The sequence below is a fragment of the Aotus nancymaae genome, unplaced genomic scaffold (assembly GCF_030222135.1).
Source record: "Aotus nancymaae isolate 86718 unplaced genomic scaffold, 86718_ANA_hifiasm-v0.15.2.pri h1tg000007l, whole genome shotgun sequence".
NCBI lineage: Eukaryota > Metazoa > Chordata > Mammalia > Primates > Aotidae > Aotus > Aotus nancymaae.
In genome coordinates, this window is record NW_026988418.1 from 59,483,601 (window position 1) to 59,508,211 (window position 24,611).

Here is a 24,611-nt window from a genome sequence, read left to right on the forward strand (position 1 = left end):
TCCAAGATCAAGGCTCCAGCCAATCTGGTTCCTGTTGAGGGCTCTCTTCTAGGCTTACAGATGGCTACCTTCTTCTGTGGCCTCACACAGCCTTTTCTAAGGGTGTGTGCAGAGAGGGAGCAAGCTCTTTGGTATCTGTTCTTGTAAGGACGCCAGTCCTGTGGGATCACAGTGCCCCACGCTGTGACTACATTTAACCTCAATTACTTCCTTAGAGGTTCCATCTCCAAATACGCCACACTGGAGGTTAAGGCTTCCACATATGAATTTGGGGGAAGCACAAACGTTCAGTCTGTAACACTTTTTTGAATATAATCACAATCGATAATGTGACAATCATAAACTTCCACCGCTTGAAAATCAATCCAAGGATCATTTCTTCTAAAGCACAGGTGGTTCTGTGATTGATTAGTTACCACATCTTTGATTAAAAGGTCTGTATCAGTCCATTTTTATGCTGCTGATAAAGGCATACCCAAGACTGGGTAATTTACACAGAAAAAGAGGTTTAATGGACTCACAGTTCCACATGGCTGGGGAGGCCTCACAATCACGGCAGAAGGCGAAAGGCGGCGGGAAAGAGACAGGAATGAGAGCCAAGTGAAAGGGAAACCCTTATAAAACCATCAAATCTTGAGACTTATTCACCACCACGAGAACAGTATGGGGAAACTGCCCCCGTGATTCAATTATCCCCCACTGAGTCCCTCCCACAACATGTGGGAATTTTGGGAGCTACAGTTCAAGATGAGATTCAGGCAGGACACAGCCAAACCATATCAAGGTCCATGGTTAGTGTTGATTTATAAGCTACTCTTTCTCAGTCTCATTGAATGAAACATTTTTGACCCCAAAACTTTGACCCCGAAGCTTAAAAACCCAAACAGTTAAAACCTGCTGGCTGAATTAGGTACAATGAAGCTTCAGCAATATAAATATCCTACAGAATGGGTCGCTGTGGAAACCCTCCCAGAGTGCTGAGTCTTACCTGCTTTTGTGGTTTCTAAGTCTCTCTCCTTCTTGATGACTACCAGCTATCATTTTTCATTGATTTTCATACACCTCCTTAAAGCAACTCTTTTTCCCCTCAAAATATGTTACTTCTGGACTTTTTAAGGTATAGAAATCAATAATTAAATTTGTTAGAACTATATGCAAAATAAGAATAAACAGACTCTGAGAATGAGAGCCTGAGGTGGTTGTGGGAATCTGCTACGCTGAACTCAACATCCTAGTAGTCTGTGTCTTGTGTCGTCTTCTCTCCTTGAATGTGGGATAGGGCTGTGGCTTGCTTTCACCAAGAGAATGCAGTAGAAATAATACTGGGCCAATTCCAGGTCCAGACCTTAAAAGGCCTGGGAGCTTCTGCTTTTGTGCTCCTGGGAGCCCTGAGCTGCCTTTTAAGGAATCTAGCAACCCTAATAAGGAAGCGACAAGGAGAGGCCACTAGAAGGAGGGGAGAATACACAGGAAAAGAAAGTCAGCCTTGGCTCACTCGCCATGTGAGTATAATCACACAGGACCGTGGGCAGGATCAGCTAAAGAACCTCCTGGCTGAGCCCAATCCATGCCGCAGAATTGTGAGAAATACTGAATTGGTTGTTTTAAGCTACTAAGTGGTGGGGAGTTGTTACACAACAACAGATAAAAGATGTTTTCTCTGAGACACGTGAAGTACAGGAGGTTAAAAAGGTCTGACCAAAGGCTCAAAACTACTGCTATGACTCTCAGGACCAGACTTTGTCAACTGAGTGAATAAAATAACCAGTGGAGCTAAGGAATGAACCTCAGAGTGCAAGCCATCTTGACAATCCTCCACATTCTCTCTGTTCCAGCCCTAAGCTCTGTGTTAAATGAAATATGATAATGTATACAAAAACAGCTAGTACACAGGCTGGCACATGGCAAACACTCAAAAAATGCTTCCAGATTTGTTCATGTGTTCCTAAAGCAGTGATGTGAACATGAACCTATCTATTCAGAGTTAGTAATAGTGAAATGGGTAAGATCATTCTGGAACCAGAGAGCCTGGGCTCAAATCCTGGATCCCACAATTACAAAGTGTGGGGCCTTGGACTCACTCAACTCTCCCATGCCTCGGTCTGCTCATCTGAAAAGGAGGCTACCAGAACCTACCACCTCACATGACCATTGTGAAAACTGAGTTGCATGTTAAAAGACTAGAAGGTACCTGGCACCCAGTAAAGACTATGTGATTGTTTATTGTTAAGCTTTTCTTTATTTGTCTCTGTTGTTCTACCATTTCACATTCAACCAATTACACTTGTGTCTGTGCACCAATATTCACAGTATTTCCCTTTAGAGATTTCAAAACTGAGAAATTATTAAGGTAATTGAATGCCATTTTCCAGTCTCTATTTATTTAGTTTCTATTCTTCCAGGTTTCTCTTCAAATAAAGGAATATCAAAAGAAATTAGTCTCTGGTAAAATCCTGGAAAAGTCAGCAAATTGTGAGAACGGGGCCAACAAAAGTGACAAGCAAGGTGTGTATGGAAAATCACGAAGCGACCATGCGAGACCCCAGGACGCTGTAGAGAGTGCGGTGGGGTAAGGGGTGTGATGCACAGGAAGGCGCTGCTCCCCTGTGACCTTGAGCAGTCCCGTACTCTAGGGCTTGGGGACCTCAACTGTAAAAGGGGACACCTTGACTCCACCTGCTCCGATCTCTGACAGGGCAGCAAGGAGCAGTAAATGAGTCCAAACCTAAGAAAAGCTTTCTGTAACTCCCAGTGCACTGGGCGGAGGTTAGGAAGCATCTCAATCTATTTACGGTATCTTACTTTCTGCAACAACTTTTTATATTTTTGAAAGTTTTCAAATAAGCCCCAAACCTCATTCCTTCCAACAAGCAGGGCCACCAGCAAGTCCCTTTGATGAACTAATGAGAAGCCTATTTTCTTTAAGAAACTAAAGAGTAGGCATTCTTTTGACAACTCTCAAAAATAGTTCAGTCAATTCGATAAAATCATCTTTGAAAACATAAAAAAGAACTCACCATCGCTTGGCACCTAAGCCCGATAGGTTGCTGCCACGCTGAAGGCTTTACATAAAGGGAGAGCCGACAGCCTGTGATTCTGCTGGGTCTGATGGAGACCTGCTATTCTGATCTCTGAAGCTCGCTTTGTCTATTCCCGCTCCCTCTTCCCTCCTGTCTGTTTCTACGCTTTACAAAGGGCCTTAGAAGTTGTATTTCTGGCCCAGTAACTCTTCCAGCCACTGCTGGGTTCAGACCAGATTTAGCCCAAGGATCGGTGGGTGACCAGGCCCACACAATGCCAGGAGGAAAGGTGCCAAGCCTGCTCCAGCTCCGGCAGACTGGCTGTCACTTGGGCATCTGGCCCTGCCTGAGGGCTCCATTTGTCATTAAAGACATCCCTCCTTCCCCAGCCATTCTTTCCACCCCCTAACCCAGGGTCTCCATGAGAGGGACAAAGGGGGCCTTATTAAAGGCAGGGAGAGGAAGAAAACCAACAGCCTTAAAGAGAAGCTGAAGGGACGATGCTGGGGACCACCTCAGAAAGCTCTCCCCAAGGCTGCTGGGCACTTGCCACCTTCCAGGTTTCCCTGGGGAGCTGGGGTGACTGACTTGAGTTTTTGAAAGCCTGGACAGTTGCTGGACACGGTGAGAACAGACTGAGAGGTTTGTAGCAAGCCTGGGAGCCAGACAGCACAGCCTGGCTTCTCCCATCCAGTTCTGCCCTGACCAGCAGAGCTGTGTGGTGAGAGGCGAGAGCTGCCGCTAATTACATTTTCTGAACACGCCACAGGTATACTTTCCTCAGGCTGTTTGCTTCGTCCCCTCTCCACCCCCACTCAGAAACAGTGTGCAGCTCAACCAGTCTTACAAGGAGGAGCAACGTGGGAGCCCATGGGGGGAAGTCAGGCTCACCACCCTGGATGACCTGCGGTGAGAAGATGCTCTGCCGTTTCCCACCTACGCACCAAAAAACAAAACTGCCACAGACCTCCCTCCTAGCCAGTGTCTTGGCTACTTACATATACAGAGTCCCAAATATCACTCATCTCCACCGTGACCGCCGCCGGATTTTTCTCTGCCACTTTAACTGCAGCAAAACCTGTTCTGAGACAGACTGTCTCCTCCTTGGCTATATTGCTGCCACAATCTGAAATTCCCTTCCTCCTGTGTTCCTATCTCCTATACCCCCAGGCCTGTTTCTGCACCTGCCCACCAGAGAGCGGTGCACTGGTCTCTGTCCAAGTGACTGTCAGCGCCACAGGTGCTGAGACAGAGTTCTGAAGGCAGCCAGCCTGGTGTGTCCGGGGCTTTGCACACAGATGTTTAACACAAATCTGCTGGTCATTCCCCAACGCCAAACATGGGGAAAGAAATCCTTCTGAGATGAATATGCAGCGAAGCAGTGACCTGCTTGTCTTCAGAGCCCTATAGGCATCTGTGAAGGACTCAAAACACCAGACCTTTGATGCACAGACATGTGACTTGGACACTCGTTTCCACCAAGGATCAGTTAGGATAGCAGTTAACTTGAACACTAATCATCCCATCCTCGTGGTACAAGCCAAACCAGACGAATGAAAGATTGTACATGCCAACGTGAAGATGGTTTGGCAGTGTGGCCTCATGCCAAACACAGGCCAAGCCACCTCCCTGGAGCCCAGCCAAATCTAAGACAAAGCCGATTGTTCTGATACCCACTAAGGTGTGCCCTTGCTGATCTTGGCTGCTCTGCCAGCTACACGATCACAGCAGTAATAGTTACAATGAACTAAGTGCCTACTCTGTGCCAAACAGGCTAAACACATAAGCATATACTGCCTAGGGAGACAGAGAGACTGGGAGAGGGCAAAGGCTTTGAAGTCAGATATCCCAAGCTCTGCATTCACCCAGAGGCTGTCTCAGTACCAAATGTGTGCCATGCTCCATGCCAGGCACTGAGGATGTCATATAAGGGGAGCCCCTGGCCTCAGGGAGTTCATAGTCTGTAGAAGAAAACAAATGGAAAAATAGGCCACTAACTACAAAGTGAGAGATGCCATTATGAGGGCGTTTACTCAGCCCTGGCCTCACGTGAGTGAATCCTAAATGAGACTAGCCATATGTTTTTGTGCAAATTACTTAAATCCTCTAAACCCTAGTTTCTTCATCTGTGACGCAGGGATTAATAATACCTAGGTCACAGGGTTCTATGAAGACTAAATATACAATCTATATAAAGTACGTACCTTGAAGTAAATAAAATGATGGTAATCACTCTTATTTAACCATAAAATAATAAGATTTTATGCAGAGATTTAATGTATGACAACCCAACTGATTTCTAACTTTTTCTCGGGCATACAATTTTCAAAACACTCAAGGTTTACACATTTGGAGTCTCTAACCTGCATTTGATTCTTTATTGGAGGGTCCCTAGGATGACCATTTAATTCACTGCCCAAACCAGGCCTCTGAGAGTAGGAAAAAAAAGGAACAATTAATGATTCCACTGGGACAACATGGTAAACCAGATATCACATTTTGGACAAAAGGGAGTTGCTGGTCACTTTATCCGTTGTCCATAGGCCAATTTCAGCATCAAAGTAGGCAGCCATCACTATGCATCTCCTTTCTCCATCATTTTTGGGAGCTGCCAACAACTTTGAGAACAGGCCCAGCAAAACCTCAACCCGAGTGAGAGCCAGCAACTGCCCTGTGCCATCCAGAAGTCTAGAAGCTCAATGAACACAGAGACCCTCCCTACCCTCGCATATCCTCTTCCCAAACCAGAAAAGAGTCATACCCCGGTCCTCGCACTTGGCATCTGTCACCACCCCTCACGTAATACAGAGCAGCTGTCTCCCAGCAAGGCGGCAGCCGTCCTTTCTTCCTCCTGGGTGTCGCCTCTTACCTCAGGTGTCCCAGGCTGTAGAAGCGGGACTCGCCGTCGGTGGAGCGGACTACCTGCAGCGTGAACATGGGCTGCAGCTGCCTGAGCTCCAGCAGGACGATGGCCAGGTAATGGATGAAGAGGAGGGCATCCACGAGGGAGACGGCATATTGCACAATGCCCTGGTAATTCCGGTCCCGAGAGTCCAAAATGCGGACGCCGTAAAAAAGCCAATAGGAAACCACAAAGAGAAAGATGAGGACCAGCAAAAGGGCACGAAACACAAACACCCGTGGCATGTCAGCTCTCCGCTTGCGGAAAAAAAGTGCCCAGGTCCCTATAAGCAGAATGAGGAGTTTGAATGCCACAGAGATAAAGAGCCCCTCACAAATTGTGCCACAAGGCTCCAGCTCATCCCTCCACAGGATTGGAGGTAACAGGATGAAGGCGATAGGAGTGAGGAAAACCAGAAGTCCAAGAAAGGAGGCGATGGTGAGGCCCAGGTAGCGTTTGCAATCCAGCCCCACACTGTCCTCCATGTCCTTGCTGATCCTGGCAATGTCCTCTTGGGATATGCTGTGCTCCGAGGTGCCTGTGATGGCTGTGGTGGTCTCTCCCCAGTTGTCATCCTGGTGGGGAGAAGACAGTAAGGATGACACGAAGCAAGTCATTTGTAAAGCTACAAAGAGCAGTGAACATGCAGGGCCTGCCACATCGACCCAGCCCTATTCACGAAGGCTTCCAAAAAATGAAAGCTTAACTCTTTAAATATTAGAACTTTTTAACTCAAACAATTTTCATTGAAATGTTCAAAATGTATGAGGTATTCACCTTTTCAAACAGAGAAAACATAATGTGATCTGTCTGTTTGGGTGATTCATTGACATAACACTGATTATCATCCCCTGTGCTGAAAAGCCTTGAGAGGCTCTGAGGGCCTGGAGCTGTTTGCCCTGCAATGCGCAATCCAGGTGTTAGACTAATCTTGTGAGAGCTCATCTATAGAGATAAACCACCTGTATTTTCTTTCCAATTCACACTAGGTTATAAAGGCTTACTAAGTCCAACTTCTGGAGGTGGGAGTATTACTGCATCCTCCAGCAGCCCAGAAGAGCTAAGGGCGTAGCAATGGAACTCACACCACTACACAAACCCACACTTACCTGCAGCTAGAACCCACATTTTAAAATCTCCATATGATGTTCACAAGACCCACTTAACAAGTATCAGTGTCAAGCACTCTTTAACAATATTTCTCATGCACCAATCTAAGCAAATCCAAGAATCCATTTACGGCCAGATTGGCTTAAAAATTCTTTCTAAAACATGTTTTCATGACAAACTAAACATCAAGGGCACAGAAATAACCAGGATTATTATAATGTATCTTTTACTTTCCAGCTTCCTCTCTTTTTAAACTTCTAGGCAGCTGCTAGTTAGAGCAGTTAGTCTATTCACTTAGCAAGATCCAGGTGATAGAATTTTAAAGGATGTTGGTGTTTAAAAACAACTGGCAATAATAATGGAGCAACGAGAGAGCAAGGCACTGAAAAGACACAGGGGCCAAAGAGGTTTTGCCTCAGAGACTCATATGTATCCTTTCACTTGGAAAAACGGTCAGATGCAGTGACAAAGTAGGTGAAATTAGGACACCAACTTAGAAAAAGCTGGTTCGAGTTAGTAGCTAAATCAGCAAGACAGATATCGCTCATAACCAAATAATCTCAAATCTAGTAATAACCAAAAAAACGTGAATTTATGAAATGTATGGGCTGTGGTAAGAAGTGGTGGTGGTGAAGGTCTCAATCCTATGAACCAATAATCCTTCAACTTGGAAAGTTAGACGGATCACATACACCTAATTCCCATTTAAGAAATTCCTATTTAAGATGATGGCCAGAGGTAGCCAGGACTCTCAGACACTGCTGGCAGACGTGGACCATGATACAGTGCCTCTGGAAAACCACTCTGGCTGTTTCATATAAATTTAAATATACGCTTAACTCTATGGCCCAGCAATTCCACTCTCAGGTTTCATCCAAAAATTAATAAAAACATACATCCAGCTGGGCACAGTGGCTCATGCCTGTAATCCTAGCACTTTGGGAGGCCAAGGTGGGCAAATCACCTGAGGTTAGGAGTCTGAGACCAGCCTGGCCAACATGATGAAACCCTGTATTTACTAAAAATACAAAATTAGCTGGGCATGGTGGTGCACGCTTGTAATCCTGGCTACTCAGGAGGCTGAGGCAGGAGAATTGTTTGAACTCCAGAGGCGGAGTCTTCAATGAGCTAAGATCACATCCCTGGACTCCAGCCTGGACAAGAGATCAAGACTCTGTCTCAAGAGAAAAAAAAAAAAACAAAAAAAAAAAAAAAAGAAAGAACAAGAAAAGAAAAGATATATCCAACAAAAGACAACAACAAGAATGTTCATAATAGCCAAAATGGTGCAACGCAAATGTCCATCGACTAAGAGAATGGATAATAAATTGTGGTACACTGATACAATGGAATACTACTCAGCAAAAGTAAAAAAAATAAGCTGTTGAAACATACTGAAACATGGATACATCTCAAAATCATGCTGAGCGGGGTGGTGGGTGCGAGGGAGACAGACCATATGATTCTAATTATATTAAATTCAAAAACAGGCAAAATTAATCTACAGTGTAGAAATCAACACAGTGGTTGCCTTGGAGAAGCGAGGGTGAGGCAGAGATTGACTAGGAAGGGCACAAGAGAATTTCCCGGGGTGCACATGCATGCCTAAAAAATGTACATGTACAAAGGGTCCTATCAAGCTTGAGGTTCTTAGAAGAAAAAGGACCTAGGATCCTTTCATCCTAGATTTTCATAAAGAAACTGAGGCCTACAAAGGCTGTGACTGCTCAAGGTAATGGAGCTACTGAGAAATACAGCCTCCAAATACCCATCTCGATGCTTTTCTCACCAGATCATCCTGGGGCAGCACCCATAGCTTCCCAAAGTAGTTCTCAGCTATGAGGTGCAGAGGAGATGTGGAGAAAGAAGAGCCTTCATTGTAGGCCACCAGCCCCTCTGAACGCACATCCAGGAGGAAACTGACCCCCTCCAGCACTCCAGGGTGACCCAGTCCTAGGATTGGTCCCATCCAACCATCAGCCATCCCACAGCCAAAGCAGGCAGCACTAAAGGCATTTGCTCACTGCTCCATGAACCCCATGTTCAACCCACAACTGTAGCTTTGTGTCCCAAGAACCCCTTCTGTGCTCCTAGGAATTCCAAGTCCATCTGATTATAAATGCTCACCTGTGTGTATGCACAGGTATGTACAGATTTATGCTTATCTACAGTCCTGTATCTATCTTTACAGCTGTGTATCATACATTGCTTTGTTTATGAGGGGCAAGGCTGGACATGTGTATATACATTTCAGGATGTGCAGAGGGTGTGCAAACATGTTTTTGTGTATAGCTCAGATGTTTATTTAAATCAGATGGGCTGCCAGTTGGAACCTCGAGAAGAACCCACTCAATGTTTTAAAAAATAAAGTATATTTCAAAAATAATATAAAATTAGGATTTCCAGCTTTTCTTAAACACTGAATCCTTGCATTCTTGAGCAGCAGTAGGTGTCTGGAGCTGCAGAGCTGCTGTTTCCTTTGCAGAGAAAATGCATTCTCCAGTTTGCCACAGGCTCCTTCACTGCACACGACGGCAGTGACACTGAGGCACTGCACAGACTGCTGTTAACCCAAAGCTTGTTTGAGATATTTTTGCCCCCTCTTTTCGACCCAGGGCCTCCTTAATTAACTTATGTTCCTCTACCAGGTATCTGTGTTTGCGGCCTCTGATTTACTGCATAGATCTAGTAGTAATGGTCAGTCTGGTCTGCCCCACGTTTTTCCCTCTTCTTCTTAACACTATGTAGGTTTTCTGGGTTCCCTTCTCCTTCTTATACTGCTCCATTTTGAAATGAGTTGTGGGAGACCTCAGCTTTTACCTTCCCTGTCATCAACCTGGCTGGCTTCTTTTCCACACCATGCAAAGCAGGCCAACCAATCATACTTCAGAAGAATCCCCAAGCTACCAAAGGGCAGGACAGGCTGTTCTTAGACCAACGAGAGACCACAGGACGTAGATAAACTAATTAGCATGCTAGGAAAATAAAGACAAAAACCCAAGAGAACCTACTGCAACAAGACTTAGGAAAACATTTACAGAAAGGAGTCTTGGCCAAGTGGCAGTGTGCTTACAGACCGCCTTTGATCCTTACCTGAACTTCCTCTGTCCGAGTAGAATCATTTGCCAACAGGGGCTCTCCAGTGGGAGCTTGAATGGTGACAGACTTTTCTGACCCTCTGCCATCTTTACTCCGGGGTGATTTGTGTCTCTCTCTAGTTCTCTCTCTGAAAAATAACAATGAACTAGCACATTTATGCCATGTTAATTAACGATCTGGGTTCACAGAAATATAAGTATCATTTTGAATTTAGGAAAATTCTACACACATACACATGCACGCACGTGCACATGCACATGCACACACAGCATCAAAACACGTACATCCTCACCACACTTCAAGGGGTACACTGATTTTTACTCCCTACTTAATGTTTTCTTTCTGCCATTCCAAGACCCAAAACAAAGGCTGTCATTCTTCCTTTATCAACAGTGATTTTTTTTTCAAAGCCTAAAATTGTAATTTTAGAATTTCTGTAGCTAGTTACACCTTACTGTAATAATTTCTGAGTTGATTTGGTTGAATTGTTTACTTCTCATTCTTACAAGTTCAAAACTAAGTCATTCCCATAGGTTCTAGCTGAACTTGAAGACAACCACAGAAACAAACAAGCTAGGACAAAAGGACAAAAGGTACCAAGAGGTGTGGAGGGTGTGTGTGTGTGTGTTTGTGTGTGTGTGTGTTCAGGGAGGGTTTCAGGCCTCCTGAGGAAAGCAGTCTGCTGCATCATTTTACCCCACAGGAACTTCCTGGGTGGTCTTCCAGGGTGATTGTAAGAATCCTGCCTGGGGGTCATTCATGAAATTCCAAAAGGAACCAATCACCGTGGCCAAGCCCAGGTCACAACCCGGGCAATAACTACTTATGGAAACTGGCACTCCCCTCCAGCTGCCAACAGGAAACCCAGAAGCCCCCACCTAAGGACCTCTCAAGGGTCAGTGAGTTCCCTCAGCCTCCTGCCCCCACAGCCTCGTTGACATCAGCCCTGCTTCCTACAAGCACTCGCCCTCATTCCCAAGGTCTCCCAGGCAGGATACAAGCAGATTTTGGAGACAAACAGATCTTGGTTCTGCCCTACCAGATGTGTGATCTTGCACAAGTTATTCAATCTCTGAAAACCTCAATTTCTTTATGTATGAAATGGTGACACCACCACCACCTAACGTAAGTAGTGCTCAGTACAAGGATGTGGAGTAAGTGCTAACACACAGTGGCTGTAATTGCTATTACTATTAGCCAATGTCAAAGAACGGTGTCTTCACTTAGTGACACAGAGTGTATATACCCAGAGAAAGAGATGTAAGTAGAACTATTAACACACAACATAGCTTCTGTTAAGCTACCACTTAGCTTAAGAAAATGCAGATTTCTTGTTAAACTTCGACCTTATCATTATCTCCCTGGGATAAGCACTGATCGATTCCTTTAAAGAGCCAGGAGGCTCCGATGGCCAAGGGAATCTTTTGGTGACAACTCTATCCCTAGAGCACAAATTATAATTACAATCTATTGCTGATTTGGGTGTCCCCACCCAAATCTCACGCTGAATTGTAACCCCCAATGCTGGAGGTGGGGCCTGGTGGGAGGTGTCTGGATCATGGTGATGAACCCCTCATGGCTTGGTGCTATCTTCACAATAGTGAGTGAGTTCTTGGGAGATCTGATTTTTTAAAAGTGTGTGGCACCTCCCCTCCCAATTCTTGCTCCCGCTTTCACCATGTGATGTGCCTGCTCCCCCTTCGTCTTCTGCCACAACTGTAAGCTTCATGAGGCCTCTCTAGAAGCCAAGTAAATGTCAGTACCATGGTTCCTGTAAAGCCCGCAGAACCGTGAGCCAGTTAAACCTCATTTATTTATGAAGGTCTCAGGTATTTTTTTTTTTTTTGGCTTTGTCACCAGGCTGGAGTGCAGTGGGGTGATCTCAGCTTACTGCAACCTCCTACTCCCTGGTTCAAGCAATTCTTGTGCCTCAGCCTCCCACGTAGTTGGGATTACAGGCACACATCAGCATGCCTAGCTAATTATGTTATATTTTTAGTAGAGACGGGGTTTCACCATGTTGGCCAGGATGGTCTTGATCTCCTGACCTGGTGATCAGTCCACCTCAGCCTCCCAAAGTGCTGGGATTACAGGCGTGAGCCACCGCACCCAACCAGGTATTTATTTATGGCAATGCAAGAACAGACTAATACAACTGCTAAGTTAGACTCTAAAAATAAAGGTGATCTGGTCAACTCAGGTATTTTGTTTTAACAAGGCAGCTAGGGAAACAGGCAAATAAGCAGAGAACTTGGTTGTTTACCCAGAGACACATCTAACAATGCCAATTACCTCACATCCTACCTCACCATTCTCCAGAGCCCAAAACCCTAACCAGTGTGTCTTAAACTTTAAACACTTCTTAAACTTAAAAAAGTGTAAAGAAAAACTACCCTGGATGTGAGGTAACTGGCATTGTTAGATGTATTTCTGGGTAAATAGAATTTTAAGAAATTATAGAATACTTTGCTGAATGCTTCACTATATTAATTTCATTCAATCCTAATAATAATCCTATGAAGCTAATATTATTGTCTTCATTTTACAGACAAGGAAACTGAGGCTCACAGAGTTTAAGTTATTTCCCAAAGTAGTATTATAGTAAGTGGCAGACCTCAATTCGGGTCTGTTGCCACCACTTCTATTCAAACCCACTATGGTGCATGAAGACTTCATGGCATAAATATTCCTCAAGCTCATTCTCACGCCCTTATACTTGAAAACTACTAGAGCTATGAAATATGCCTTTGAAGCTACTACTAGGAGTCACAATTGGACCGTGACCTTAGATAGCACAAAACTGTGTGCCCAACACTCTGGGCTGTCAAATACAATCACTTCAAAAGGCACCCACTGTGAGAAACAATAAACAATTTGGGAGGACTTTCCTTGTGTTTGGTCAGTTTTAGAACTAACCTCAGAATAAGTCTAGAATGGCTGCTTCACCCGGCCCTGCCTTCGGCCAGATGGACACGGCCCCTCTTCTATCTTAATCCATTTCCACTTCCCCCAACTGCTCTCACATTTATCACTCTCTCGGCCACCAGCCAAGTCACATGCTCACCTAACCCATCTATCTATTCACTGGTCCCATGGGTCAAATCTTGTGACAGCACAAATTCCACTGGAAATCAAAATTCTTTCACTGAGTGCCAATTCCCGGAGCCTGAACCCTACCAGGGCAGAAAGCAGGTGGGGAGCCACCCAGGGGTGGAAACAGCCTCGCTCACCAGCCAGGGCTCCCATCACCAGTCCTCCCAGCCTGGCTCTTAAAGGGCCCAGGAGCACCCAAATGTGAAATAACTGTCCTACAATTCCCCTAGTAACACTGGAGGGAAACCAGAGAAGAACTTATTGTCTGATAACTCAAGGAAGGTTTCTCATTCTCCAGAGCCCAAAACCCTAACCAGTGTGTCTTAAACTTTAAACACTTCTTAAACTTAAAAAAGTGTACAGAAAAACTACCCTGGTTATGGACTCAAGTGCAGATTTGTTGGCCCCACTCTCAAATAATTTTCTGGAAGGGAGACAGCGGAAGTCAAAATTTTCTCCAGCATCCGAGGTGACTGCAGGTGGTAAAGGAAACTTGCCCCAAGATTCTCTTGCCACATGCTCCTGGAAGGAGGTTGTTGGGTGACTGCTTGGAAGTCTGCCTCTTTGTGAAATGCCCTGTATACAGCAGGGACTCAATAACGGGAGCCATGAGTGTAATGCTCAGCCGCACAGTGTTACAATACACAGCGCCGCTTTATTAAAATAGTATGAAGTGGATGAATTTGGGAGAAAGGCTCAGGACAGCGTGCAGTCATGACTGAGGGACACCCTGAGCCGAAAGCCTTTCACCCACTGTCAGGTGAGAGGTGAAGGTGAGGCACTTCCCGTCAGCTCAGCACCAGCACTGCGCCAGGTACTGGTCATGCTACCGAGGGAGCAGAACCTGCCATACAGCTTTTATTTTAAAAAATTTAGAAAATTAGAGAAACTTTATCAGAAATCGCTGGTCCCCAATTTCTGCTCTAAGAAGGTCTCTGAGCCAAGCCAGGACTTCATAGTGACACTCTACAAAAATCCTGCCATTCATGCTTTCCAGACTGCAGAACTGCGAGTTACAGTGTGGCCACCTTACTGTAACATGTACTCAAATGCTCACCCCTGTAGCACCAGATGCCATAACTCCAGGGGAAACCTATGGTTGCCAAGTGCTGTCTAGAGAGGGTTCCCCAATAATGAAGACAATCCGTTCACGGTGTCTAAGAGTATGGAAATGGGAGACCAGGGGCGTAAACAGGCTGCCGAGCCACAGGGAGGTGTGCTGCAAACACATGTACACTTGTGTGGTTTTCCAACTCTGCCTCAGTGGTCTGGATCACTTCTGTGCCTTTGCTGGGCTGCTGTGTCAACTATGAGGGTTTTTCTTTGTATCTTTATCTCTGAATCTGTCTCCACGCAACATCTGACTGTACGAGTAAAGGTAAGTCTATCTGCGTGTGTGAGGGGGGCAGGAAGAGCAAGTGGTGGCATGTAGGCAGCCGGGCGTGTGTCTGCACCGCACGTGTGTGAGCAAATGCATCTGTTTAGGTGGTTCTAGAGCTAAGCCCTTGGGGGCTGCTGTCACCCTCCTCGTTCCAGCCAGAACCCCTGTAATTACCACCGTTCCCACTTACAGTCAGCATTTCCTGGGAAGATTATTTAGTCCCGTTTCTGTTGTTTGCCTATTTCTATTTGGGGAAAGCTGGCCCCACCGGTTACTCCTCCCTTTCCTTCTCTCCCACCACCCACGACCTGCCCTTTCTCTCTGCTGGCTACTGGGGCCCGGCTGGCTGCTTCCTCTTGGCTGTGATGGGGGTAGCAGGGCTGGGCGCAGGGCACACAGACTCTGAAGCAGCCTTGGAACAAAAGCACCAATTCCTCCACTGCCCCAACAGCCCTCTTTTTGTGTATTTCAGCACATTAGTCACATGAGTCACACTTTATTTCCCTTTCCAAAAGTAGCATTTCCCTTCTAAAGAAACAAGGTGGGCCAAAATCTGCTGAGGGCACCTACTAACTGTAAGTTTAGACAAATAGTGTTGCCCTCGCTGCCTCTATTTCATCACTTGTAAATGGGGCTACGACCTCCTATCATTCTAGGACTGCTGTGAGAATACAAGATAATGGCTATGAGGGGCCTAGCAGACACCCCCAAAGCAGTTAACATGGCTGGCAGCTGCTGTGTTTAAATCAGGGAACTTGTGCTCCAAGCCCAAAGGTTAGGTGGGGCCAGCAGGAGTCCACACTATTCTCCCAGCAAGTTAACTGGACACCCTCTGGAGGCCGCAAGCATCACAAAACCAGGCCACTGACCTCTTTGTTAGAAAAGAGTCACTTGTCATCTGCTTGGAACCTGGCCAGTCTTCTAAGATGATCACGGTGTCATCAGGCATATCAAGTGTGGTGCATTTCATTATTCCTCCCTGAGTTGCAGTCTGACTAAAATTACCAAAGAGCATGGTTCCCGTGCCCCCCCCCCACCAACCCCCCGCACCTCCCTACCCTTCCATTAAGGTTCCCAACAAACCTCTGAGCAGGGCAGCCTTCACAGGGACACTCCTGGGACAAAACACTCTTGGCTGGGCCTGGGGCCTGCTCTCAGCCCGTGGAGGGTACTCCTACTGCTAAACTTTCTTTAGGCCTCAGCAAAGTACACCACAGCCTATGCTCTCCAGGGATGGCACTCCTCACCCCACAGCTGCTGTGCCCCGCGCTGCCATCAGCTGAGAATCCGCCACTGGTAGGTGGTCGTGGCGTTTTTAAAGAACCCATGGAGTACACTACAAATCTCTGAGGCTCATCTCCTCAGAGCTTTTCTCAGAGTAAATATCCAGGAACATTTTTTGAATAATTGATTAAAAGTCTCAGCTTGTATTAACATTTGCCAAGTACTTTCCACATGGGTCCAAGAATGCATTAAAAATTCTGCATGTTGTTTTAATTGGAAGTTACAGTCTCTTTGAGTCACCACAAGGGCATTGGAATATCAATTTCTGGGGACCCCAAGAGGCCTAAGGAAATAGCAGAGCGTGGCAATAGGCCCTGAAGCGTAAAAGTCAGAACTTGAGTGTACACAAAAGAGGCCAGAGATGGTTCCCACAAAGAATACTGCAAGCCAACCTCCTTTATTCACCCAAGCACCCAGAGGGAAGCCTGGCATTGACAAGGGAATTGGTAGGGCTAAAAACTGGTATTTTAAAACAGCCATTTTTGGTATTTTATAACCAAATCTGATAAGTTTACCCACCAGCTGAAATGTATGATCAAATTGTTATGGCCAGCGGGTTTCTGACTGTCTCAGGAGCTGGACTCTGCCATGTCACCCCAGGCCCCGTCCAGCGGCACCTGCCTCAGAGTTCCTTCTTTTTCTCATCCTGATTTGAAAGCCTTACCTGGATTCCAGCACAAGCTCCCTGATATGTTTTCCCCAAATTTTTATGATAAGAGCAATACATAAAAATTTAGGAAAGTTAAAAAGAAAATACAACCATTGTCCTATACTCAGACACAAGCATAGTCAGTATGTGAGCACTCATCATATATACATGTAAGTATTACGGCATACAACATTTTGAATTCTGTTTCTTATAACGTGGTCTCATGAACATGTTCTCATGTTATCAAATGTCTTTGAGAACCTTTCCTTTATACTCTATTCCATTCATTTCTAAAAATTATAAAATATACACTTGTAAAAAAACTGAACAAATACAAAAACATAAATGAAAGTTCCCATCAGTCTTCAGCTTCTGCCAAGCCTCCCCCTGTGGATGACCACTCCTGGCCGCTTGGAGAATACCCTCCCAAGCCTCTTTCTATGTGAGTGACCCAGATGGGCTTGTACAAAATTAGATGTATGGAGCTCACTGCTGTTTTACAGAACAAAATCTCACTCTGCATTCGGCTGCTTATATGGAGAACAGCTCAGTTAGGGAAAAACCACTACGATCACTGTTCCCAAGTCAGTGCAGAGCTGGACATCTGGACGGGAGCCAGCTGGTACCTTGGAACATAGTGCTGAAATGCCAAGACCTACAGCATTAATCCAACCACTGGCAAGTGACCTCCAACCTGTACTGCGTTACACGCTTTACATGCATAATCGCATTTAATCCTCTCAGCAGCCCTGTAGGAGAGGACTACTGTACCCATTTCACAGATGAGAAGGGTAAGTAAATGGCAGCACTGCAATTTCACCAAGTACAATCCTAACTGGCACAGCACCACCTATCTGTTCACTGATTTCTTTATTCGTTCATTTGCTCTTCTACTTAGCAAATGTTCTGCAGGTCAGTAACACAGCAGGCCCTAAGAATACCAGTGCACACCTGTTTATCTTGCAGAAAAGGGGGAGTTTGACCAATATCACCCAGGACAATGTATTCAAAACCCAGACTTGTTCACCTTAAGATTAGTCTAAGAGAAATAAGGTGCCAGGCCAATCCCACCAGTTCACTAAATAAGCCTCAGGACAAAGGCATAATGGACAATGAGTCAACAATTTTAGGTGAAAAGCAACAAGCAATGGACACTTTTTAAGTCTTCCATTTACATTCTTCATAAAGCTTTCAGGAGAGCCGATACCTATAAGAAATACATAGAAATGGAAAACATTTCCACTGCAGGAAGAAACTTTAATTTAAAATCAATTGTGAGAAATTACAGTCATCAACTCTAATGGTGGCTATGAAATGTAAACTGGTAGCACAGTTACTCCCAAGAACGTTAAATGCTCTTAAAGCTCAGCTTCTCACGCACCAATAGACCGAACCTCCAGTACCAAGTCAGCGAAAAGTGAGTATAGAGAACCCCACCAACCTGTAGGTTTCCCCAAACAGAAAAGTGGAATAATGAACAACTTACATACCCTTGTCTGTGAGACTTTTTCGAATGACTTGAATAGTAAGAATATCCAGAATAAGTGGATTCGGTATCCATAGCAATGGAGGGCTTGCCCTTGAGGAAGGAGTAGGTACTGTATCTCCTTAGAGGTAGAGAATTTCACTCAGACTCCTAAAATCTCGAGGAGTCTGGAAATTAGAAGAGGAGCCACTCTTCAACAGGAACAAATTCTGAGAAACAGGGAAAAAACATGACATCAATCTTCAAAGCCAACCAATGGGGCTGAAAGACAAGTGATAAAGCCACACCTCCTCTCTGGGGTCTCTCTCATGGAACAAGCAAGGAGAGAGGGTGAGGCAACTGAACTCTAAATGCTCCGCCTGTGCAGCAACCAGCTTCCCCAGGTGTGTGGGAGAGAGACAGGACAGGTGCTAAGCAGGCTGAACCCCCATCACAGCAGCAGGAAAATGGGAGGCACTTGTCTACTTTCTCAGGACGACCTGACCCCTGCTCACTGGCTTTAGGAGATGGCTTTCCATATCTACAGCCCTCCACATCATGCCCAGCCCCCCACTGCCAGTTTGCTGGTTATAAAAACAATACCCAGTGAAGTTGCTTTTAAGGGATTCGGTCATAATTTCCAAATGTCAATTTAAAAAAAAGAAAAAAAGATCTTCCATCTTTTTGATCCAAGATCCAAATTTCTGAGAAATTATCTTAGGAAACTAATTTATTTTTAAAAGAAAAATTATATCTCATTGTCTATAGATGGTAAAACGCTACAATCTGAATACCCGCAGAATAAAGGAATAGGTAAGGAAAACATGGTTCATCCACCAGAAAAGTATCACATATGTTTAAAATGATTATTATAAGAAACGGAAACTCTCATAAAGACAAATTTTAAAAGCAGGATACAGTACTGTTGATACACAGTGAATCAACATTACAGTTAGTCATACAAAATTGCTCATGTAAGGACAAAGATTTTTAAAAGGAGACACAGAAAATGAAAGCAGGTAATAAATTATTTGCAGGCTCCTGGGTTTTTTCCCACATTTTCATTCGATATTGCTTTGTAATAAAAATAAATTGGGAACATTTCCAAGTACATTCCTGAGCTCCCACATGTTAAATTTTTACTTCTAGAAAACTGAGATCCACAAGTTCTGTCTCTCTCTGCACCCCTCACCCCAGAGCTAGTCTCTGCTCCACAGGGTTCCTTCTTCCAGAGCTGGAAGCTGAAGCTGCAAACACAGCCAGTGAGGTAAGTGTGAAGAAAAAACAAAGGCGCTGTAAATGCCATTCCTTAACCCTCCTGGCAGGAGGCCAGGTTTTCCTGGCCCCGCCCCCCAGCAACAACACAGAAGTCTGGTGGGAATCAGGTCAGCCCAAATCGCCATACACCACCACCACAGCCCCCAGAGCCTCCAATCCCAGTTAGGGTGCATTTGCCCTTACCATTCATTCCTCCTGGAAGTCAGGTACGTTCACTTCCAAGGTCTGCCACCCAGGGCCAGCCTCCTTTGTCCCTGATGCCCTGACTTATGATTTCACTTCTCCTCTGCCATCAAGAGCCCAAGGCTAGCCCTGGGGAAACCTGAGTTCTAGTCTGAGCTCAGTCACTGTGTAGTACAACCTGGGATAAGCCACTTGCCTTCTTATGCCTCAGTTTCCTCATCTGTTAAACGCGGTAAACCAACCAGCCACCGACCTCACAGGTTGATCTGAAAATATAAGCGGATAAAGTTTCCAGAGGCGGGTGTAACCTAGGGTTTTACTCACTTATTAGCTATCAGGCCCCAGTCAAAATTAATAAACCTCTTTGAATATGTAACTGTAAAATGCAAATATCTGGGTTGCCAAGAAGACCAAATGAGCTAACAACTTTGAGGCACCCAGCAGGAGCTCCAGATGTGCTAGGTAAATGAAAGTTAGTGGCTATCACGACTCCCTTTAAGGCTTCTGAAACTCCTGTTCCTCTGTCTCTCTGTCTAATGAGAGAAATACTTGGAAAGAAGCAGGGCAGACAGAGTTTCTGTGCTGGTCTTCCTGCCACAAGGCTCCTCTATGGGCTCACCAGCAGTCAGACACAAGGGAGCTCGCATCTCAGCCCTACTAGTTAGCCTATTAACTAGCTATAAACCTGGGTAAAGCAGTTTCTCCCTGGAGCCTCAGAGATTTCCCAATCCATAAAAAGGAAGCAAGGCAGCCTATTATGGGGGAGGGGGGAGGGAGGTAACTGTAAAGATTAAATGTGAAAACAAACACAGCAGGACTTTTTTAAATGCTGTTTTGCTCCTGGACTTACCCTACTTTCCTAGAAGACTTCAAGAGCTGAGTCATCTTTTTTCTCCCTACTGTCTCCACCATTTTCACTAGCAGTTTCAACCAGCTTGCAACACCTCAGTCTCACTTCCTTGCTGCCCTGGGCTTTGCTGTTTTCTCACCTGCTTCATAAAAGGCAGACATCAACATTAGAAGATACATCCAACATACCTAACCCTGCATGAATTGAGATCCTCACTGAAAGCCCCTCACCCAGCTCTCTGCTGATTTGCAGATTCTAATGTCCAGTTCCCTGGTCCAGAACAGTAAATTCCCTCTCTTGTAGATTCATAATTAACCCTTCACAACTCCTACACTCTTTCTGCCTTGCAACCCATAACTCTGGATTCCCCATTCCATCTCAACTTCTGGCTACTTTTTGCTAAATGCTGCTGGAGTGTCTCAGAGGCAGGCGGCCCAGGCCCCACAAATCAGGGCAGATCCAGCTGGGTGCTTCCTAGCTGTGACATCAGGGGGCAGATGTTTGCCTTTCTGAGCTTGTCCAACCCCACCCCATAAAATGAGGTCATTTAATATTCTCTCTTCCCAGGGTTCTTGCGAGGATTAAATGAAACTGCAAAGGTAAAGTCTCCAGCACATGGTAACCCAAGTTTTATTCCTTCTCCCTCTGCCCGAGGACTTCATTCCCTGTCCTCATTGAAAACTTTTGGCCAATCATTAAGACAACTCCAGGCCTGTCCCTCAAAGGAAACCATGGGTCCCGACTGCCCTCCGGGGAAAGTCTTTATCTAACTCTACCAACAACCCTAGTCCGGTTTTCTTCCCATGATTCCTGCCTGTACTTAACAAAGGAGTGGTCTGCACATGCTGTCACTCCCTCCTTCTCCATTGTCACTCCAAATCCCCATCCACAACACTCCACTGAAACAACTCAACGTTGGCCAGGGATCACTGTGAGCCAAGCAGCATCCTTGTCCTCCTCCCCCAGTGCTTATTCCATTTATTAGTCCATCCACCTCCAGATTAAGTGGCAGCTACAAGACCATGCCAAACAATGCTAGGGCACAGCAATGACAAATGCACGCTGCCTGCCCTAGCAGAGCTTCTCTGCAGCTGGCCAGCCTCCAATGGCCTGTATGTTACTACTTCTCTAACACTCCCTCTCCTCTCCCCTCATTACCTTATCCCTTGACATGCAAAACTCTCCTCATTCTTCTCCATCCACAGATTTACTATGGCAGAAGCTCCTGAAGACAGCAGCTATGTCTCCACCCAGGATATTTTGAATATAACAGGTATCCAACAAATACTTACTGAAAGACTAAATCCCAAGTGTACATTTCCTACTGAGATTAATCTTGCTCCCCTTGGGAATACCATCACCCCTCTTATAGGTGTTCTCCAGTATCCTGTCCTGTTCTTCCCAATTTCTCACTAAAGCAATACCCTCATCCTATGAATCCAATCCTGTGCCGCCTTCAATACCCTCTCTGATCCTCCCCTCCTCATTCTACTAATTCACAGCTACCCACTTCCTCCAGGCGCCACCTACACGGGGCTAGACCACTATAAAGCCTCCAGGTGTCCTCACCCCATCCAGTCTACACAGCTCAGGCCCCTTCTAAGTCATACCTTTTCTAATAGTTACCAACTCTTACCCTATCCAAGATCTGAGTGAGGATTAAGGAGATGCGATAAAAGGTAAACTAATAAAATCCAAACTGAACTCATTTTAACAGAGTCTGAGCCAAGGTAAGAACTTCAACAGACTTAATAGAAAAGGATATCGTGAAGCTTATCGCTGCAATGATATATCTAGGAGATAGTTCCCTTGCATACACAAGAAATTAACAAGACTCATGATAAGGGCAGAAGGAATCCCTTATCAGAAAAGATAATAAGCAATGAAAAGGAGTCAGGTTCCCAGGGTAATAAACTGATAGGCTGTCGCACTAGCATGAATGGGACAGTCATATAAAGGTGGGAATATGGCTCCCAGAACCTGGAACTGTCTATCATACTGATCCCTGACATGACTCATATTGTGTTTGGCCCAGGTTGGACAGCAGCCAGAATGACCTTTTAAATTACAGTGCAGACTTTACTTCCCTGTTTAAAACCTTTCCATGTGTCCTATTGCACTTTAAATATAATACAAAATCTTTCATTTGGTATGCAGTGTCCTGCCCAGTGCTCGAGCTCCCTCCTCCTCCTCCAGCTCCAGCTCCTTTAAGGTGGAGCCTTAGGGCTTTGGCAGAGCCCAGTGTATCTGTTGGTACTCACCTTTTACATGCCCTGTTTTGCCAAATTCCTACTCATCACTCCTCAATTTAAATACTGCTCCTTTCAAGAGGCCTTTCCTGATGCTCCAATCTCAATCAGGCTCTTCTCTAGCACCTTGTACTCTTCCTTTCTATCCAACTTCCAGTTATACATTTGTTTGTGTGATCACTTATTGTCTAGTTCCTCTACAGGCTGTAAGCTCCACGAGGGCAGAGGTACTTTAATGACTGTCTCTCCAGCTCCTAGGACATTATGGGTACCGTATAAAAGTCTGCTGAATGAAGGGTTTTGTGGCAGATTTTAGGACTTGAGGCCATAGATTCACTGTGGAAGAAACTTTAGAAATTATCTTATTTTAGGCCAGGTGCAGTGTTTCACACCTGTAATCCCAGCACTTTGGGAGGCCAAGGCGGGCAGATCACCTGAGGTGGGGAATTTGAGACCAGCCTGACCAACATGGAGAAAACCCTGCTCGACTACAAATACAAAATTAGCTGGGCATGGTGACACATGCGTATAATCCCAGCTACTCGGGAGGCTGAGACATGACAATCATTTGAACTCAGGAGGCGGGGGTTGCAGTGAGCCGAGATCAGATTGGTGCCATTACACTCCAGCTTGGGCAACAAGAGTAAAACTCCATCTCAAAAAAAAAAAAAAAGAAATTATCTATTTTAAATCCTTAGTTTTAGAGGTGAAAAGAAAAAGATGCAGATATTAGATAGAGCAGTGATACCGGAACTATCAAAAACCAGAGCTATCTACTGGCTCGCATGGCAGCCCCACTCAGGGGCACAGGTCATACTGCAGACACACTGAGCAAAAATCAGCAGCAGCCTCTTTCAGCCACTGCTCAAGAGCATCCCACCTCACCCGTCACCCACCCCTTCAGAGTGCATTGCTCGGCACTGCTTGGGTTGGAGCTAGAAGCAAATATCAGGACAGGGCCAGGCTCATCAAACCACATCACACACAGGCAAGGTCAACCCTGGGAGACAGGCGCACAGGGTGTTTCTGAGTGGCCGTGTCCTAAACTCTGGACTTCCTAGGCAAAAATGTCAGAAAGAACCTCTTTTACCATCCTTTATTAAAAGCAAAATGAAGATTGGCAGCCTCAAACAGAATTCTCCCCTAAAGTCGTGTTCACTCACATAAAAATCCTACTACTTAAAACGAAAACACAGTGTTTAGCAAATCGTATGAAGGAAATAATATGTTATGATAATGACAGTGGTAAACATAAGCTAACCTTCGCAAAAAGGAAATTATAAAAACATCAACAGCTCTGCCTAAAGCTATTAAGTAATTAAGGGAGCTCTGGTTTGGAAAGTTACTCTGTAAGGGGTACAGAGACACACACTGAATTTAAAGAGACATTTTGCTTCCTCTGCAGTAGATCTATTTCCAAGGGAAAGTGGCATCTGGTACAACCATGCTTATATACGCTGTGTACATTACTTTGAATATTTGATTATTACATAGAATTCTACAGGGTTTATGCTATTAATTATTATTAATATTATGTCTTGAAGCTAGCATTCTTCTTAGGGGTACCCATTTTTAATTAAATAGCACTCAAGGGGAATGTGACAATTGAAATAATTTTGTTTAGAGTCAACTATTCTTCTAGAGAGTAGCAATAAGCCCAGATTGTGGAGTTAAGAGCATTCAAATCCTGGCTCTAGTACTTAGCTGTGTGACCTCAGAGCAAGTTACTTAACTGCTCGTTGCCTCAGTTTCCCTAACTGAAACAACAAATTTTATTTTACTTACATTATAGGTCTGTGGTGGGCATTAAATGAGAAAATTTATAAAAATTACTAGAACAGTGCCAAGCACATGGTAGGCACTCAGAACTGTCAACTACTGCTAGTATTCACTAACATGAAATTTGTTCAATTAGGAAGAACTGAAGGGGTTGCATGGCATATAACTTCTGTATCATTTGTACCAAACATATACCATTTTTCTAGTCTCTGCTACCACCTTTAACTACTACTATAAATTGTACCTAAGCAACAAGTGATTTCTATTCT

General features: G+C 45.0%; 1 protein-coding gene across 2 annotated transcripts in view; it reads right to left on the reverse strand.

Moving 5' to 3' along the window:
- Nucleotides 1-24,611, reverse strand: part of VANGL1 (VANGL planar cell polarity protein 1) — a 49,720-nt gene that overhangs the window by 21,956 nt on the left and 3,153 nt on the right. The window contains exons 1-4 of one of the 2 annotated variants that reach the window (XM_012458881.2): nucleotides 20,315-20,639; nucleotides 18,029-18,233; nucleotides 10,126-10,258; nucleotides 5,890-6,497 (exon numbers count right to left, since the gene is read on the reverse strand). In XM_012458881.2, coding sequence (XP_012314304.2) covers nucleotides 5,890-6,497; nucleotides 10,126-10,258; nucleotides 18,029-18,099 — 812 coding nt within the window. In that variant the 5' untranslated portion in view covers nucleotides 18,100-18,233; nucleotides 20,315-20,639. Of the gene's footprint in view, nucleotides 1-5,889; nucleotides 6,498-10,125; nucleotides 10,259-18,028; nucleotides 18,234-20,314; nucleotides 20,640-24,611 lie in introns of those variants that run through there. The other variant, XM_064372664.1, reaches the window with a different exon arrangement.